The sequence below is a fragment of the Euprymna scolopes genome, chromosome 46, assembly GCF_053919585.1.
Source record: "Euprymna scolopes isolate OS-2025 chromosome 46, ASM5391958v1, whole genome shotgun sequence".
NCBI classification, from domain to species: Eukaryota; Metazoa; Mollusca; class Cephalopoda; order Sepiida; family Sepiolidae; genus Euprymna; species Euprymna scolopes.
Genome location: NC_136527.1, coordinates 152,340,462 through 152,360,396, shown reverse-complemented (window position 1 = coordinate 152,360,396; position 19,935 = coordinate 152,340,462). Strand labels below are relative to the sequence as shown.

Below are 19,935 nucleotides of genomic sequence, written 5' to 3'. Positions count from 1 at the left end.
AAAAAGTTTCAATTGTCCGTTATGGAATGAAGTACTCTGAAAGAAAAACTAAATTTCATCAAGTACTTTTTTTTTTTTTTTACAGCGTAAAAACAATTTATGTTCGATTTTTTTTGGAATAAAAGCTAGTATTAAGTATGGGGAGGGAGTGTTGGCGCTTTAAATTGAGTTATCCCCCCGTGGCGTGTTCAAAATAATTCCAAGATCACTACCTTCAACGTGCTATCATAAAAACGTGTTTATCCGCTGTAAAAAAGTATTAATTTTTTTTTTTAACTCACTCTGTCAGATTAAGTGTACTTTTTCTTTCTATTTTAGATCTTCTGTCCAAAACACGGATACGTACAATATAATCTTTTTTTTTCGATATTTTCAGTTTTTCATGTGTTGATTAAACTGTACGAGTGCCAAAAATAAATGTTAAATTTGAAACCTTTTTATTATTTTTAGTCCAATTAAAAAAAAATTATTTTATTGTGAAACAAAATTTACAGAATTTCACATGAAAACGATGGTATCTACGTATTCTTCGTTTGTTTTAAAGATGATTATATCCCAAAATTATGAAAATCGATAAGGGAAAAAAATAATTTATTAAATAAAATAGAAACTTGATTTGGAAGAAAACGGTCGTAAGACCCAAGAGAGCTCAAAAGGAGGATAATTTTGCGTCTTGATTTAAACAAGATGGCGGCAATTTTGCACTTGTTAACACGATTAAAGTTGCTTTGTTTAATAATGCAGTAATATTCAAGTAATTTTGACTAAATAATTTGGAAGTTACCTTGTAATTTATTAGAACTGACATAAAAAAAAATCAGTAGAAACGATTTCTTTTTTTTTTAATCTGAAAACTCCATTTATCGACTACAAAATTTCGTCCTAATAGTGTAGAAGCGCTAAATAATTATTTAAAAGTCTGCGTAAAGAAATATAAGTTTAATAAAACAACTTAATAATAAAAGAAACATTGGATCGTTATAATGTATTTTTTTCGGATTTTTTTCAGGTGAACAATTTAAACGAAACATTTTGGCAAATTAAAGCAACATTAAAAGGTCAACAACAAATTAATTATTGAATTGAAACATTTTTCGAATTAAAACAACATTGAAAGGTCAACAACAATTTAATAATTTAAATGAAACATGTTTTCCGATTTAGATTTTTTTTCCGAAACATTTTTTTGACGAATAATTGTGGTACTTGTTTGAGAGAGAAGCGCCAGCAGGCGCCAGTTTAGTGAAACGAACAAAATAAGATGACCGCCGTCCACATACTGCAGAATTGCCTAAAATATTAAAATACTTTATTTAAAAAAATAAAAAAAATTATACCATTATATAATCAATGTTTAATGCTGCAATATTTTAAGTTATACATTTATTATATTTTTTACTAGAATATATTTTTCAGTTTAAACAACTAGTCCTTTACTTTTCCATGTTTAAGCTTAACCATATAACTTTTTATACTCGCATTTTTCTATTGTAATATATATATATATATATATATATATATATATATATATATATATATATGTGTGTGTGTTTTACCCAATTTTTCAATATATCAACATTCCCGTAATGTTCATATACTAATAAAAAAGAGTCAAATTTTAATTATTTTTTTACTCAATTATTTAAGATTAATGATTAAGATTTTCGTATAAATCAAAACAAGATATAAAAAAAGAATACGATTGTTTCATAACTATTTGGACAATTTTGAATATATCATTAAAAAAATATTCCGACATAGCTACTCCTCATACGATAAAATTCACTCTACTTGTACATACATGAGTACATTCCATATATTCAGAGAGATGCAACGCAGCTGATCTATTTTTTTTGTTTTTTTATTTTTTAATGTTTTCGATGGCGTACAGATCAATTTGTTTTCCAACTTTCGTATTTTTACTTTTTAAATGATATTTCCAACAATTAAATATTTTGCAGGTTTTAAAAATTTGTATTTATTTTTTATAATTCTTAACAATTTAATTTACTTCTCAAATACTAGACTACATCTTCAAATTCTAGATTCTATTCAAATACTATTTTTTGCTTAGTTGTTGTTTCTTATTAATGAACAGAAGTCAAAAAGGTTCATTTGAATAAAATATTCATTAAAATATTCTTCATCCTCTGCTGGTTATGTTAATCATTTAATTAAAATTCTTTTTATTCTTAAGTTTTTTTTTTCAATTTTAATCTTTCCTGTACATTTGCGATGAAAGGGAGATAACTGTTTATGTCACTTTTTACCAATTTATCGTTTCCATCTGAATTTTTGCTTTATTTTTTAAATTCTGTATTACTGGTCGTAGTCTAATTTAAATTAATAATACTAACATTATCTTTTAGTGACTATCTGATTTTAATTTAAACTTAATATATATATATATATATATATATATATATATATATATATATACCAATTTATCGAAAGTCCCTGTTTTTCTATCTTATTTTACCTTATTTTCTATTAAAGTAATAATAATAACATTATCTTTCTAATTACAATTTCATTTTAATTTCTCATATATATATATATATATATATATATATATATATATATATATCTTTTCCTTTGTAGCGTCTATGGGTTAGTGTGGTCTGAGGAAGTCTCAATGACCCGAACAGATAGCTGTTTGTAGCGACCATATGTAACTGTTTACTCCCAAATAAATAAATATATATAATGTGCTTCATAATTATGTTTAATATTGTTTTTATACAATGATTAATAAATATATATTATGATTTCTACAATTTATATATTATGATTTCTACAATATATAAAGATATTATGATTTCTACAATATATTCTGATTCCTACAATATATCTATATATCTATATATATATATATATATATATATATATATATATATATAATGATTCCTACAATATATATATATATATAATGATTCCTACAATATATATATATATATATAATGATTCCTACAATATATATATATATATATAATGATTCCTACAATATATATATATATATATATAATGATTCCTACAATATATATATATATATATAATGATTCCTACAATATATATATATATATAATGATTCCTACAATATATATATATATATAATGATTCCTACAATATATATATATATATATTATGATTCCTATAATATATCTATATATTATAATTCCTACAATATATATATATATATATTATGATTCCTATAATATATATATTATGATTCCTATAATATATATTATGATTCCTATAATATATATATTATGATTCCTATAATATATATATTATGATTCCTATAATATATATATTATGATTCCTATAATATATATATTATGATTCCTATAATATATATATTATGATTCCTATAATATATATATTATGATTTCTACCATATATATATTATGATTTATACAATATATATATTATGATTTATACAATATATATATTATGATTTATACAATATATATATATATTATTTCTACAATATATATATTATTTCTACAATATATATATATATTATGATTTTTACAATATATATATATTATGATTTTTACAATATATATATATTATGATTTCTACAATATATATATATTATGATTTCTACAATATATATATATATATTATGATTTCTTCAATATATATATATTATGATTTCTACAATATATATATATTATGATTTCTACAATATATATATATATTATGATTTCTACAATATATATATATTATGATTTCTACAATATATATATATTATGATTTCTACAATATATATATATTATGATTTCTACAATATATATATATATTATGATTTCTACAATATATATATATATATTATGATTTCTACAATATATATATATTATGATTTCTACAATATATATATATTATGATTTCTACAATATATATATATATTATGATTTCTACAATATATATATATATTATGATTTCTACAATATATATATTATTATGATTTCTACAATATATATATATTATGATTTCTACAATATATATATATTATGATTTCTACAATATATATATATATTATGATTTCTACAATATATATATATATATTATGATTTCTACAATATATATATATTATGATTTCTACAATATATATATATTATGATTTCTACAATATATATATATATATATTATGATTTCTACAATATATATATATATATATATATATGATGATTTCTACAATATATATATTATGATTTCTACAATATATATATATATTATGATTTCTACAATATATATATATTATGATTTCTACAATATATATATTATGATTTCTACAATATATATATATTATGATTTCTACAATATATATATATTATGATTTCTACAATATATATATATTATGATTTCTACAATATGTATATATATATATTATGATTTCTACAATATATATATATATTATGATTTCTACAATATGTATATATATTATGATTTCTACTATATATATATTATGATTTCTACAATATATATATATATTATGATTTCTACAATATATATATATTATGATTTCTACAATACATATATATATATATACATATATTATGATTTCTACAATATATATATATTATGATTTCTACAATATATATATATATATATTATGATTTCTACAATATATATATATATATATTATGATTTCTACAATATATATATATATTATGATTTCTACAATATATATATATATTATGATTTCTACAATATATATATGTATATTATGATTTCTACAATATATATATATATATGATTTCTACAATATATATATATATATTATGATTTCTACAATATATATATATATATATATTATGATTTCTACAATATATATATATATATATATATTATGATTTCTACAATATATATATATATATATATTATGATTTCTACAATATATATATATGTATTATGATTTCTACAATATATATATATATATTATGATTTCTACAATATATATATATATATATATATTATGATTTCTACAATATATATATATATATATTATGATTTCTACAATATATATATATATATATATTATGATTTCTACAATATATATATATATATTATGATTTCTACAATATATATACATATATATATTATGATTTCTACAATATATATATATATATTATGATTTCTACAATATATATATATATATTATGATTTCTACAATATATATATATATATTATGATTTCTACAATATATATATATATATTATGATTTCTACAATATATATATATATATATTATGATTTCTACAATATATATATATATTATGATTTCTAGAATATATATATATATTATGATTTCTAGAATATATATATATATATTATGATTTCTAGAATATATATATATATATATATTATGATTTCTAGAATATATATATATTATGATTTCTAGAATATATATATATTATGATTTCTAGAATATATATATATTATGATTTCTAGAATATATATATATATTATGATTTCTAGAATATATATATATTATGATTTCTAGAATATATATATATATATTATGATTTCTAGAATATATATATATATATTATGATTTCTAGAATATATATATATTAGGATTTCTAGAATATATATATATATTAGGATTTATAGAATATATATATATATTATGATTTCTAGAATATATATATATATATTATGATTTCTAGAATATATATATATATTATGATTTCTAGAATATATATATATATTATGATTTCTAGAATATATATATATATATTATGATTTCTACAATATATATATATATATATTATGATTTCTACAATATATATATATATATATATATTATGATTTCTACAATATATATATATATATATATATATATATATATTATGATTTCTACAATATATATATATTATGATTTCTACAATTAATATATATTATGATTTATACAATATATATATATATATTATGATTTATACAATATATATATATATTATGATTTATACAATGATTAATATATATTATATAGATGACATTTTATCTTCAATATATATATATATATATATATATATATATATTATATATATAATTTATACGTGTGTGTGTCATAGCATGTTTATTGTTTTTACAATATAATTAATCTTTGAACATGTCGTAATCAACAGTTGTATTGTGGCTATTAAGTCCAACCAAGAAACTCCAAACTGCTTTGTCAGTATTTACTCTTACTCTTTTTACCTTGCCTTTACTAACGAATCATCAAAGCAGCAGAGTGGAACTATTCGTTTATAGCTGATGAATATTATTAGAATATTAAAATATTTCCAATTTCACAATAAAATCAGGGATATTCATCGTAATTATGATTGTATCAATATAAAATCCACGACCTGGCCATTGTTGAGAAGATAAGCTGCTCAGTTTAGTTTATGGGACAGAATAAGGAGGGTAAGAATAAAAAAGCGAACATGTCAGAATAGTCAAAAGAAAAGCATCAGCTCATTATTATTGAAGTCTCCTGTTCAAGAACCGAACAGATATTGGATATGATGAAAAGCAACAAAAACAATCAGAAATTTTATAACAACTTAAGTAATTTTTCTTAAAGATTATGATTGTATCAATATAAAAGATATTCATCATAGTTATGATTGTATCAATATAAAAGATATTCATCATAGTTATGATTGTATCAATATAAAAGATATTCATCATAGTTATGATTGTATCAATATAAAAGATATTCATCATAGTTATGATTGTATCAATATAAAAGGTATTCATCATAGTTATGATTGTATCAATATAAAAGATATTCATCATAGTTATGATTGTATCAGTATAAAAGATATTCATCATAGTTATGATTGTATCAGTATAAAAGATATCAATCATAGTTATGATTGTGTCAGCATGAATGTGAAATCTCTAAATAATTTTCATAAAGAGTCAAACAAATTCCATAACGATAAAAATTAAAAAATATTTTATTACAAAAATCACTTAAAATAATATTAATATGTTTTCTTTGCAGATGTTCCTGCTTGAACGCTTCTGTTGAATCTGAACTAGTATGTGAATTTCCCTCTTCTTAAAAAATACATCTAGTGCAACATATGAGCCAGACAAAAGAAAACTCTTATTTTTGTACAATGTGTGCATCGATTTTTTCTCAGAAATAAACTTTAATGCGAGATATGACAAAGCTGAGGATTCGTGTGAAATATTTTATTCTGATGAATCAAATTCAGCAAAACATAAGGATTGTTGTTAAATTGTTTGTTCTCGATTATCAAATCTAGAGACGCCTGTAAGAACTTATTCTGGAGAAACCAAATCTAAGGAACCAAATATAGCGATGCATATGAGTACTAACACTGGAGAAAAGCTATATTCTTGGGAACAGTGTCAATATAAACGTTCTAATAAACAAAATCTACCGATGCATATGAGTACTCACACTGAAGAAAAGTCGTATTCTTGGGAACAAGGGGAATATGTCTGTTCTGAGAAACCAAATCTACCGATCCATATGAGTACTCACACTGAGGAAAAGCAATACCCTTGGGACGAATGGGAGTATTCACGTTCTGAGAACCCAAATCTAGCGATGCATATGAGTACTCACACTGGGGAAAAGCCGATTTCTCGTGAACAACATCAATATTCACGTTCTGAGAAACCAAATCTAGTAATGCATATGAATACTTACGCTAGAGAAAAGCCATATTCTCGTGAACAATACCAATATTCAAGTTCACAGAAACCAAATCTACCGATGCATATGAGTACTCAGACTGGAGAAAATCCATATTCCCGGGAACAATATACATATCCACGTTCTGATCATTCAAATCTACCGATGCATATGAGTACTCACACTGAAGAAAAGTCGTATTCTTGGGAACAAGGGAAATATGCCTGTTCTGAGAAACCAAATCTACCGATCCATACGAGTACTCACACTGAGGAAAAGACATCTCCTTGGGAACAATGGAAATATTCACGTTCTGAGAAACCAAATCCAGCGAGGCATATGAGTACACACACTGGAGAAAAGCCATATTCTTGGGAACAATTGGAATATTCCCGTCCTGAGAAACCAAATCTAGCGAAGCATATCAGAACTAACACTGGAAAAAAGCCATATTCTTGTAAACAATGTACATATTCATGTTTAACTCCATCAAAACTAGAGATACACGTAAGAACTCACACTGGAGAAAGACCATATTCTTGTGGACAATGTCAATATTCATTTTCAACTCGATCAAATCTAGTGAGTCACGTAAGAACTCACACTGGAGAAAGACCATATTCTTGTGGACAATGTCAATATTCATTTTCAACTCAATCAAATCTAGAGAAACACGTAAGAACTCACACTGGAGAAAAGCCATATTCTTGTGAAATATGTGATTATTCATTTTCAGATAAATCAAATCTAAATAAACATATGAAAACTCACACTGGAGAAAAACCATATTCTTGTGGACTATGTGGTTATTCATTTGCACAGAAACAACAACTTACGAGGCACATGAAATTACACATTAGGGGAAACCCATATTCTTGTAAAAAATGTGTATATTCATGTTTTACTAAACGAGGTCTAACAAAACATATGAGACACCATAAAATGTGAAAGTTAGATTTATGTGAACAATGTTAATATTAAAGTTCTCGTAAACAAAATCTTGCTACACCTTTCAGAACTCGCACTTGATTATCTTGTAAGATCAGCTATTAATCAAAAACAAATAAATGCTTACTGGAAATAACTTGAATGATAACTTAACATTGTCCTTGGATGTCTTCAGGCCCTCTTTATATGTTATTGTGGGAGCCTGCAATGTAGATACGTCTCATTATAAAATGAGCTATTAATAAAAACATCATCAGATAATCATATATAAAACATAATATGAAAAAATACAAACAAATGCTGCACCCAAGATAAAAGACAGAAATGCGTTTCAGATATAAAGTCTTGATAAAATCTATGCAGATCCATGTGTTTCCATCATTTGTAGCAACAAAGAATAGAGAATTAAGAACTCATAAAACCCATGGATTTTTTATCAAAAGCAAGTTTTTTGCTATCACTAATCCAAATTTGTAGCAAATAAAATAAAATCCTGGCTGAGAAATTAAAGAAAAGAAAGCGATGTCACTGCAAAGAAAAATAATTCACTTGTTCGACCCCAAAATAAACTGTCGGCGACGAAAGTCTCTTTGTTTTCAATTAAAACACAAATATCAGCTCTCATAATTAAAAAAGAGAATCACAATTGGCTTCATTCAACAATGCATCAGAAACACATCTTAAACTACACCACCATTCATTGGTTGTTTCATTCGAACAGTTTTAACCATGGCATGTCATGACTTACAACCATGATATTATTTGTGAATTGACTCCCCTATACGTCCCTTATCACCAACAGTTAATAACGTAAAACTCTCAAACCGTCACTCATTTCCATCAATGGCAAAGACTCACTTTATCTTTTTCGTTATTATCACACCATCACTCACTGGTTCTTTCTCGTTGCTATCAATGGCAAACATACTGGACAATAACCTTAGAAATGCGGAAGCAGATGGTCAATAAGTGCAGAGTATGGAAATGTAGAGAAGAGCTCAGTTGTCAAATGTCAAACTACGAGAATTACAACGACCGAAATAAAGAGTTACTGCTGCTATTCAACATTGTAACATACAACACCCTCTGTCTGGAGATTAACCAGATATCTTAAGCTTCATAACTTTAAATTATGACTCCCTCAATTGCAATAACAACGGCCACCCTAGCACAAAACCACATATTGAAAACGGAAGCTCTAGAATAGACCGATTTGTTGCAGAAATATTGTTTTAGATAAAACAATTTATCGCCTTTTACAGTGCTGTGACTGCTGGAGAACATAACCTGCAGGCTCATTATCTTCTTGTATATAATAAGAGACACAATTTCAACCCCTGGACAACAAAAGATGGCACATAAAAACTTATTATGTTTACGTCCTTAGCCATTACGTTACCTTTGACAGGACCCCTTCACAATGTAACTAACGACTGCAATTACATACACATTATTTCTTTATATTAAAAAATTACATTTAGTCCGAGGAGCGCCATGATCATCATCGTTCTAATTTAAAAAGGAAGTAGATAAAATTTCACCCTCACTTACATGTACACATAATCTTACCTCTTTAATCCGACAAAATAATGATTTCTCCCTGTTAAATATCCGTCACCACTGATTGGATGAGAAATATTCATTCTACAATTCTGACATTCGGTTATACCACCAAATATACGAACACTTATCAACTATTAAAACGCTACCATTTTTTAAAGACATTTTTTCAATGAACTAAAAGAAAATGTTTTACAAATAAATCCTTTTTTCAATGACTTTTTTAAAAATATTTTTTCAGTGAAGTAAAAAAAATTGTTTCACAAATAAATCCATTTCTTTATTGACTTTTAAAGATATTTTTTCAATGAATAAAAAATTATTTTACAAAAATAATCCTTTTTTTTCAATGATTTTTTAAAAGATATTTTTTTCAATGAATAAAGAAATTATTTCACAAATAAATCTTTTTTGCATTTTTTTAAAGATATTTTTCAATTAACAAAAACCGATATATTTCGGAAATAAAAGAATAAAATTATTAAAGCATTTATTTTTAAATTCTTAAGACATTTTTTTTTAATTTCTCATCGGTGTTCTTGCTTTTTGCGCACTTTGGAAATGCCTGATCTATGGGTCAGTGAAATACAAATCTTCCGGATTTTCTTAATACAAACGTATTTAACCACATTTTTATATATTTATTTTGATTATTCTGATTACTGGTTTCAGCTTCGACTTATCAAATAATCATTGACAAATATAATCTTAATACAAACGTATTTAACCACATTTTTATATATTTATTTTGATTATTCTGATTACTGGTTTCAGCTTCGACTTATCAAATAATCATTGACAAATATAATCTTAATACAAACGTATTTAACCACATTTTTATATATTTATTTTGATTATTCTGATTACTGGTTTCAGCTTCGACTTATCAAATAATCATTGACAAATATAATCTTAATACAAACGTATTTAACCACATTTTTATATATTTATTTTGATTATTCTGATTACTGGTTTCAGCTTCGACTTATCAAATAATCATTGACAAATATAATCTTAATACAAACGTATTTAACCACATTTTTATATATTTATTTTGATTATTCTGATTACTGGTTTCAGCTTCGACTTATCAAATAATCATTTACAAATATAATCTTAATACAAACGTATTTAACCACATTTTTATATATTTATTTTGATTATTCTGATTACTGGTTTCAGCTTCGACTTATCAAATAATCATTGACAAATATAATCTTAATACAAACGTATTTAACCACATTTTTATATATTTATTTTGATTATTCTGATTACTGGTTTCAGCTTCGACTTATCAAATAATCATTGACAAATATAATCTTAATACAAACGTATTTAACCACATTTTTATATATTTATTTTGATTATTCTGATTACTGGTTTCAGCTTCGACTTATCAAATAATCATTGACAAATATAATCTTAATACAAACGTATTTAACCACATTTTTATATATTTATTTTGATTATTCTGATTACTGGTTTCAGCTTCGACTTATCAAATAATCATTGACAAATATAATCTTAATACAAACGTATTTAACCACATTTTTATATATTTATTTTGATTATTCTGATTACTGGTTTCAGCTTCGACTAATCAAATAATGATGAAATGTTCAGTCTTAAATAATATGTTGAATTTCATGTTTTCATATATTTTAGTTTTTAATGAATTCGACACACAAAAGAGAACCTGACTGGAGAAATCGCAACAATTCTTCATCATTAACAAATATAATCTTAACTTGATAGAAAAACAATTCGGCACACTTAACTAATTCCCGGACATGTTTACACTAGGGACGGAATAACGATTACACCGTGTTGCGGTGATCTAAATTCATTGTTGATTTTTTTTCTTTAAATAATTGCACGTTTAAATCGTGATTTTCATATTTTAATTTTGGTTCTTTTATATTTTCATGTATTTTATTTTTTTAATAAATTTGATACACACGAAAAAATGTATCCACATTTTTTATATGCAGATTATTTGGATTATTTGAATTATTCTAATGACTGTTTTCAGCTTCGACTAATCAAATAATAATGAAATGTTCAGTCTTTACTAATATGCTGAATTTCATATTTTCATATATTTTAGTTTTATGAATTCGACACGCAAAAGAGAAGATTACTAAAGAAATCGCAACAATTCTTCATCATTGACAAATATAATCTTAACTTGATAGGAAAACAATTCGGCACACTTAACTACATCCCGGACATTTTTACACTAGTGACGGAATAACGATTACACCGTGTTGTGGGGGGGCGGATCTAAATTCATTGTTGATTTTTTCTTTAAATAATTGCTCGTTTAAATCGTGTTTTTCATTTTTCATTTTGATTCTTTTATATTTTCATATATTTTATTTCTTAATGAATTTAACACAAAACAAAAGTTGTATGAATTTACTAAAGAACTCAAAGCAAACAAAACGAATTTTTCTGTTTTGAACGCAAAAGAAAACACGAATTCATTTTTTTTCTTTTTGTATTGAATTCCTGGACTGAAAGGTAAGTATATTTTTTACACGTATGAAATAAATCCCATTAAACAACTTTTAAACATTACAATAATTTTATTTTTATTGCAATACAATAAACAATATTGATTCGACCATGCTTTATAACAAACATGAAAAAAAAATGAACCTTCCATTAAAAAAAAACTCCGAAAAATATATCATTCACTTTGACATTTAGATTTTTTAAAATGTTTTTATTTATATAAAACTAGACAGCGCCAAAAATGGCCGAAAAATCAAGTTGTTGTTTTTTAAAACGAAATTACATTTATTAAAATCCATTATTTCTGAGTAACTTTTTTTCCAGAAAGATAAACCCCCGAATTTTATAATATAGCAAACAGAATAATGTAAAACATTTTCTACTATTTTTAATTAAATTTTAAATGCTAAATTTTCCCCAAAAGTTAACAATTGACATTTTTTGTCTTGCACAAAAAACATACATAAATATTTTTAAAGATGTCAGAAATTTAATTTCTTCCTTTTTTTCGTCGTTGTCTTTTATCTGTCCTCCCTTCTTTCCTTCTTTAACTTTACGTCTTTTTAACGAGCTGCTGCTGCTGCTGCTGAAAGAATCACGCCACAATTGAGATACTTTTCCCGCGAAAATTCAACAAGCGAAAGTCAGTTTTGGACAGAGATTCCATGAGGGTAACACGCAAGTTACGAACTCTGGTCCTACTCAGACATTCAAGTCTTAAAAATAGTAAAGTTATTTCATTGTTCATAGGAATGAATAATGAGTTTCAGAAAGAGTCAAATCAAGTTGGTTGACTCGAAAAGAAAGAATCAATTCTAAGAAGAATTGATCTATAAACTGGACGCACGAGATGCGATTAAATGTCGGCGTGTGGAAACCGAATGTCTTTCCATGTTGTAACCAGTGAGAATTTCATCTGACAAGAAGGACGAACGGAGGTTTTACCTAACAACGTTGAGTTTTCAAATTCAAGGATTATTTTCAAAAGAACTTTAAAGGATTCTGTCACTGAAGTGAGGACAGATCGATTTGGAGTGGCGTGAAGAAAATATATATGTAAAAAAAGGACTCACTCACACACATATATATAAAGATAAAAAAGAAAGGTTAAAAAAAACGAAATCATTGTTTTACGCAGTAAGTTCTCTTATTCTAATTTTCTCTTATTTCTGTACTCTCTCTCTAGTGTTAATTAAGCCTTTAGTGCTTGCCATAAGGACATTTTTTGGCAGTCGAATTGGTGAACATATAAACTGTATTTTCTCAATAATTGAACTTTGCAGCTTTGCTGCCTTCTTTTCCCAACCCTTATGCTTTCTTTTTCCCTCAATAAAATGTCAATATTTTTTTTATTCTTAAAAGTATTTCCTTGTCTTTATTTTTTCATGTCCTGATTTTTCTAGGCTTATTAACATGAACCACGTGGGATAACCTTCACAGGACTCAGTGAATAAATTTCCCGCAAAGAAAGGTTTTTAAAATAATTAATTTATTTATTTGCTGTCTAACTAAGATTTAGGGTAATTTTCTATGAGAATATTCAAAAATATTATAACATAAGTATCTGGATTTCAAATAATTCCACTGCAATGGATGGGCCTCGTTCTGGGGAACGACCTTAATAATCACCAGTATTTATTTATTTGCTTCTCCACTGAGCAAATTAGGCACAAGGCCGTTTTTTAGTGTGGGGAAGAAAAACCAGCTCCCCCAAGGGGGCACTCTGGCAGGGTAAAAAATTAGCAATTGTCTGATATGAAGGGGTTCCCCAACATTAACCAAACTAATTGACTTAAAAAGTATTTGTCCGATATGAAGGGTTGCCCCCACATTGACCCAGAACTTATTACTTCCTTTTCAATTCCTGGCCCTAAGGCCAAGAACAGCCCCTGCGCAAAAAATGATCACTGTAAACCCCTGCGGTGTCCACCACTGTTTTTCTATCACACCTGTATACTTACCACCAACAAACAATAATAAAAAACTAAAATATCTCCATAAAATTCTCACCAATATCAGTATATCACAACTTTTCCATTCATTAATAACAATAATCCATAACAAAAAATTTAATATCATTTAAACTTACCAACATTTAAAAGAAAAAAAACTCAATTCTTAACGAAACTTATATTTTACTGTAATATTCAATGTCAAGGTCGTTTACATGTGAACAACATAAATTCATAATCTTTTCAATGAGAACAAATACAAACGAATGAAAACTTTTAGAATTCAAACCAAAGCACTAAACCAAAAACATATTTATGTAATTAAATCAGTTTTGTATTTCATTAATTGGCACTTGTACTGTTACAATATTTTGGAGTTATAATGGGGTATATATTTAATTGCTGCCCACATCATATATAACCCATCACAACAGAGTTATAATGGGGTATATATTTAATTGCTGCCCACATCATATATAACCCATCACAACAGAGTTATAATGGGGTATATATTTAATTGCTGCCCACATCATATATAACCCATCACAACAGAGTTATAATGGGGTATATATTTAATTGCTGCCCACATCATATATAACCGATCACAACAGAGTTATAATGGGGTATATATTTAATTGCTGCCCACATCATATATAACCCATCACAACAGAGTTATAATGGGGTATATATTTAATTGCTGCCCACATCATATATAACCCATCACAACAAAGTTATAATGGGGTATATATTTAATTGCTGCCCACATCATATATAACCCATCACAACAAAGTTATAATGGGGTATATATTTAATTGCTGCCCACATCATATATAACCCATCACAACAAAGTTATAATGGGGTATATATTTAATTGCTGCCCACATCATATATAACCCATCACAACAGAGTTATAATGGGGTATATATTTAATTGCTGCCCACATCATATATAACCCATCACAACAGAGTTATAATGGGGTATATATTTAATTGCTGCCCACATCATATATAACCCATCACAACAGAGTTATAATGGGGTATATATTTAATTGCTGCCCACATCATATATAACCCATCACAACAGAGTTATAATGGGGTATATATTTAATTGCTGTCCACATCATATATACCCGGTCACAACAGAGTTATAATGGGGTATATATTTAATTGCTGCCCACATCATATATAACCCATCACAACAGAGTTATAATGGGATATATATTTAATTACTGCCCACATCATATATAACCCATCACAACAGAGTTATAATGGGGTATATATTTAATTGCTGCCCACATCATATATAACACATCACAACAGAGTTATAATGGGGTATATATTTAATTGCTGCCCACATCATATATAACCCATCACAACAGAGTTATAATGGGGTATATATTTAATTGCTGTCCACATCATATATACCCGGTCACAACAGAGTTATAATGGGGTATATATTTAATTGCTGCCCACATCATATATAACCCATCACAACAGAGTTATAATGGGATATATATTTAATTACTGCCCACATCATATATAACCCATCACAACAGAGTTATAATGGGGTATATATTTAATTGCTGCCCACATCATATATAACACATCACAACAGAGTTATAATGGGGTATATATTTAATTGCTGCCCACATCATATATAACCCATCACAACAGAGTTATAATGGGGTATATATTTAATTGCTGTCCACATCATATATACCCGGTCACAACAGAGTTATAATGGGGTATATATTTAATTGCTGCCCACATCATATATAACCCATCACAACAGAGTTATAATGGGATATATATTTAATTACTGCCCACATCATATATAACCCATCACAACAGAGTTATAATGGGGTATATATTTAATTGCTGCCCACATCATATATAACACATCACAACAGAGTTATAATGGGGTATATATTTAATTGCTGCCCACATCATATATAACCCATCACAACAGAGTTATAATGGGGTATATATTTAATTGCTGCCGACATCATATATAACCCATCACAACAGAGTTATAATGGGGTATATATTTAATTGCTGCCCACATCATATATAACCCATCACAACAGAGTTATAATGGGGTATATATTTAATTGCTGCCGACATCATATATAACCCATCACAACAGAGTTATAATGGGGTATATATTTAATTGCTGCCCACATCATATATAACCCATCACAACAGAGTTATAATGGGGTATATATTTAATTGCTGCCCACATCATATATAACCCATCACAACAGAGTTATAATGGGGTATATATTTAATTGCTGCCCACATCATATATAACCCATCACAACAGAGTTATAATGGGGTATATATTTAATTGCTGCCCACATCATATATAACCCATCACAACAGAGTTATAATGGGGTATATATTTAATTGCTGCCCACATCATATATAACCCATCACAACAAAGTTATAATGGGGTATATATTTAATTGCTGCCCACATCATATATAACCCATCACAACAGAGTTATAATGGGATATATATTTAATTGCTGCCCACATCATATATAACCCATCACAACAGAGTTATAATGGGGTATATATTTAATTGCTGCCCACATCATATATAACCCATCACAACAGAGTTATAATGGGGTATATATTTAATTGCTGCCCACATCATATATAACCCATCACAACAGAGTTATAATGGGGTATATATTTAATTGCTGCCCACATCATATATAACCCATCACAACAGAGTTATAATGGGGTATATATTTAATTGCTGCCCACATCATATATAACCCATCACAACAGAGTTATAATGGAGTATATATTTAATTGCTGCCCACATCATATATACCCGATCACAACAGAGTTATAATGGGGTATATATTTAATTGCTGCCCACATCATATATAACCCATCACAACAGAGTTATAATGGGGTATATATTTAATTGCTGCCCACATCATATATAACCCATCACAACAGAGTTATAATGGGGTATATATTTAATTGCTGCCCACATCATATATAACCCATCACAACAGAGTTATAATGGGGTATATATTTAATTGCTGCCCACATCATATATAACCCATCACAACAGAGTTATAATGGGGTATATATTTAATTGCTGCCCACATCATATATAACCCATCACAACAGAGTTATAATGGGGTATATATTTAATTGCTGCCCACATCATATATAACCCATCACAACAGAGTTATAATGGAGTATATATTTAATTGCTGCCCACATCATATATACCCGATCACAACAGAGTTATAATGGGGTATATATTTAATTGCTGTCCACATCATATATACCCGGTCACAACAGAGTTATAATGGGGTATATATTTAATTGCTGCCCACATCATATATAACCCATCACAACAGAGTTATAATGGGGTATATATTTAATTGCTGCCCACATCATATATAACCCATCACAACAGAGTTATAATGGGGTATATATTTAATTGCTGCCCACATCATATATAACCCATCACAACAGAGTTATAATGGGGTATATATTTAATTGCTGCCCACATCATATATAACCCATCACAACAAAGTTATAATGGGGTATATATTTAATTGCTGCCCACATCATATATAACCCATCACAACAGAGTTATAATGGGATATATATTTAATTGCTGCCCACATCATATATAACCCATCACAACAGAGTTATAATGGGGTATATATTTAATTGCTGCCCACATCATATATAACCCATCACAACAGAGTTATAATGGGGTATATATTTAATTGCTGCCCACATCATATATAACCCATCACAACAAAGTTATAATGGGGTATATATTTAATTACTGCCCACATCATATATAACCCATCACAACAGAGTTATAATGGGGTATATATTTAATTGCTGCCCACATCATATATAACCCATCACAACAGAGTTATAATGGGGTATATATTTAATTGCTGCCCACATCATATATAACCCATCACAACAGAGTTATAATGGAGTATATATTTAATTGCTGCCCACATCATATATACCCGATCACAACAGAGTTATAATGGGGTATATATTTAATTGCTGCCCACATCATATATAACCCATCACAACAGAGTTATAATGGGGTATATATTTAATTGTTGCCCACATCATATATAACCCATCACAACAGAGTTATAATGGGGTATATATTTAATTGCTGCCCACATCATATATAACCCATCACAACAGAGTTATAATGGGGTATATATTTAATTGCTGCCCACATCATATATAACCCATCACAACAGAGTTATAATGGGGTATATATTTAATTGCTGCCCACATCATATATAACCCATCACAACAGAGTTATAATGGGGTATATATTTAATTGCTGCCCACATCATATATAACCCATCACAACAGAGTTATAATGGAGTATATATTTAATTGCTGCCCACATCATATATACCCGATCACAACAGAGTTATAATGGGGTATATATTTAATTGCTGCCCACATCATATATAACCCATCACAACAGAGTTATAATGGGGTATATATTTAATTGCTTCCCACATCATATATAACCCATCACAACAGAGTTATAATGGGGTATATATTTAATTGCTGCCCACATCATATATAACCCATCACAACAGAGTTATAATGGGGTATATATTTAATTGCTGCCCACATCATATATAACCCATCACAACAGAGTTATAATGGGGTATATATTTAATTGCTTCCCACATCATATATAACCCATCACAACAAAGTTATAATGGGGTATATATTTAATTGCTGCCCACATCATATATAACCCATCACAACAGAGTTATAATGGGGTATATATTTAATTGCTGCCCACATCATATATAACCCATCACAACAAAGTTATAATGGGGTATATATTTAATTGCTGCCCACATCATATATAACCCATCACAACAGAGTTATAATGGGGTATATATTTAATTGCTGCCCACATCATATATAACCCATCACAACAGAGTTATAATGGGGTATATATTTAATTGCTGCCCACATCATATATAACCCATCACAACAGAGTTATAATGGGGTATATATTTAATTGCTTCCCACATCATATATAACCCATCACAACAAAGTTATAATGGGGTATATATTTAATTGCTGCCCACATCATATATAACCCATCACAACAGAGTTATAATGGGGTATATATTTAATTGCTTCCCACATCATATATAACCCATCACAACAAAGTTATAATGGGGTATATATTTAATTGCTGCCCACATCATATATAACCCATCACAACAAAGTTATAATGGGGTATATATT

The 19,935-nt window shown here is 27.0% G+C and overlaps 1 protein-coding gene across 1 annotated transcript in view; it reads left to right on the top strand.

The window, feature by feature from the left end:
* Positions 1 to 19,935, top strand: part of LOC145270239 (uncharacterized) — a 101,408-nt gene that overhangs the window by 6,150 nt on the left and 75,323 nt on the right. The window contains exon 2 of the mRNA XM_080125874.1: positions 7,003 to 8,383. Coding sequence (XP_079982000.1) covers positions 7,327 to 8,383 — 1,057 coding nt within the window. The 5' untranslated portion in view covers positions 7,003 to 7,326. The remainder of the gene's footprint in view (positions 1 to 7,002; positions 8,384 to 19,935) is intronic.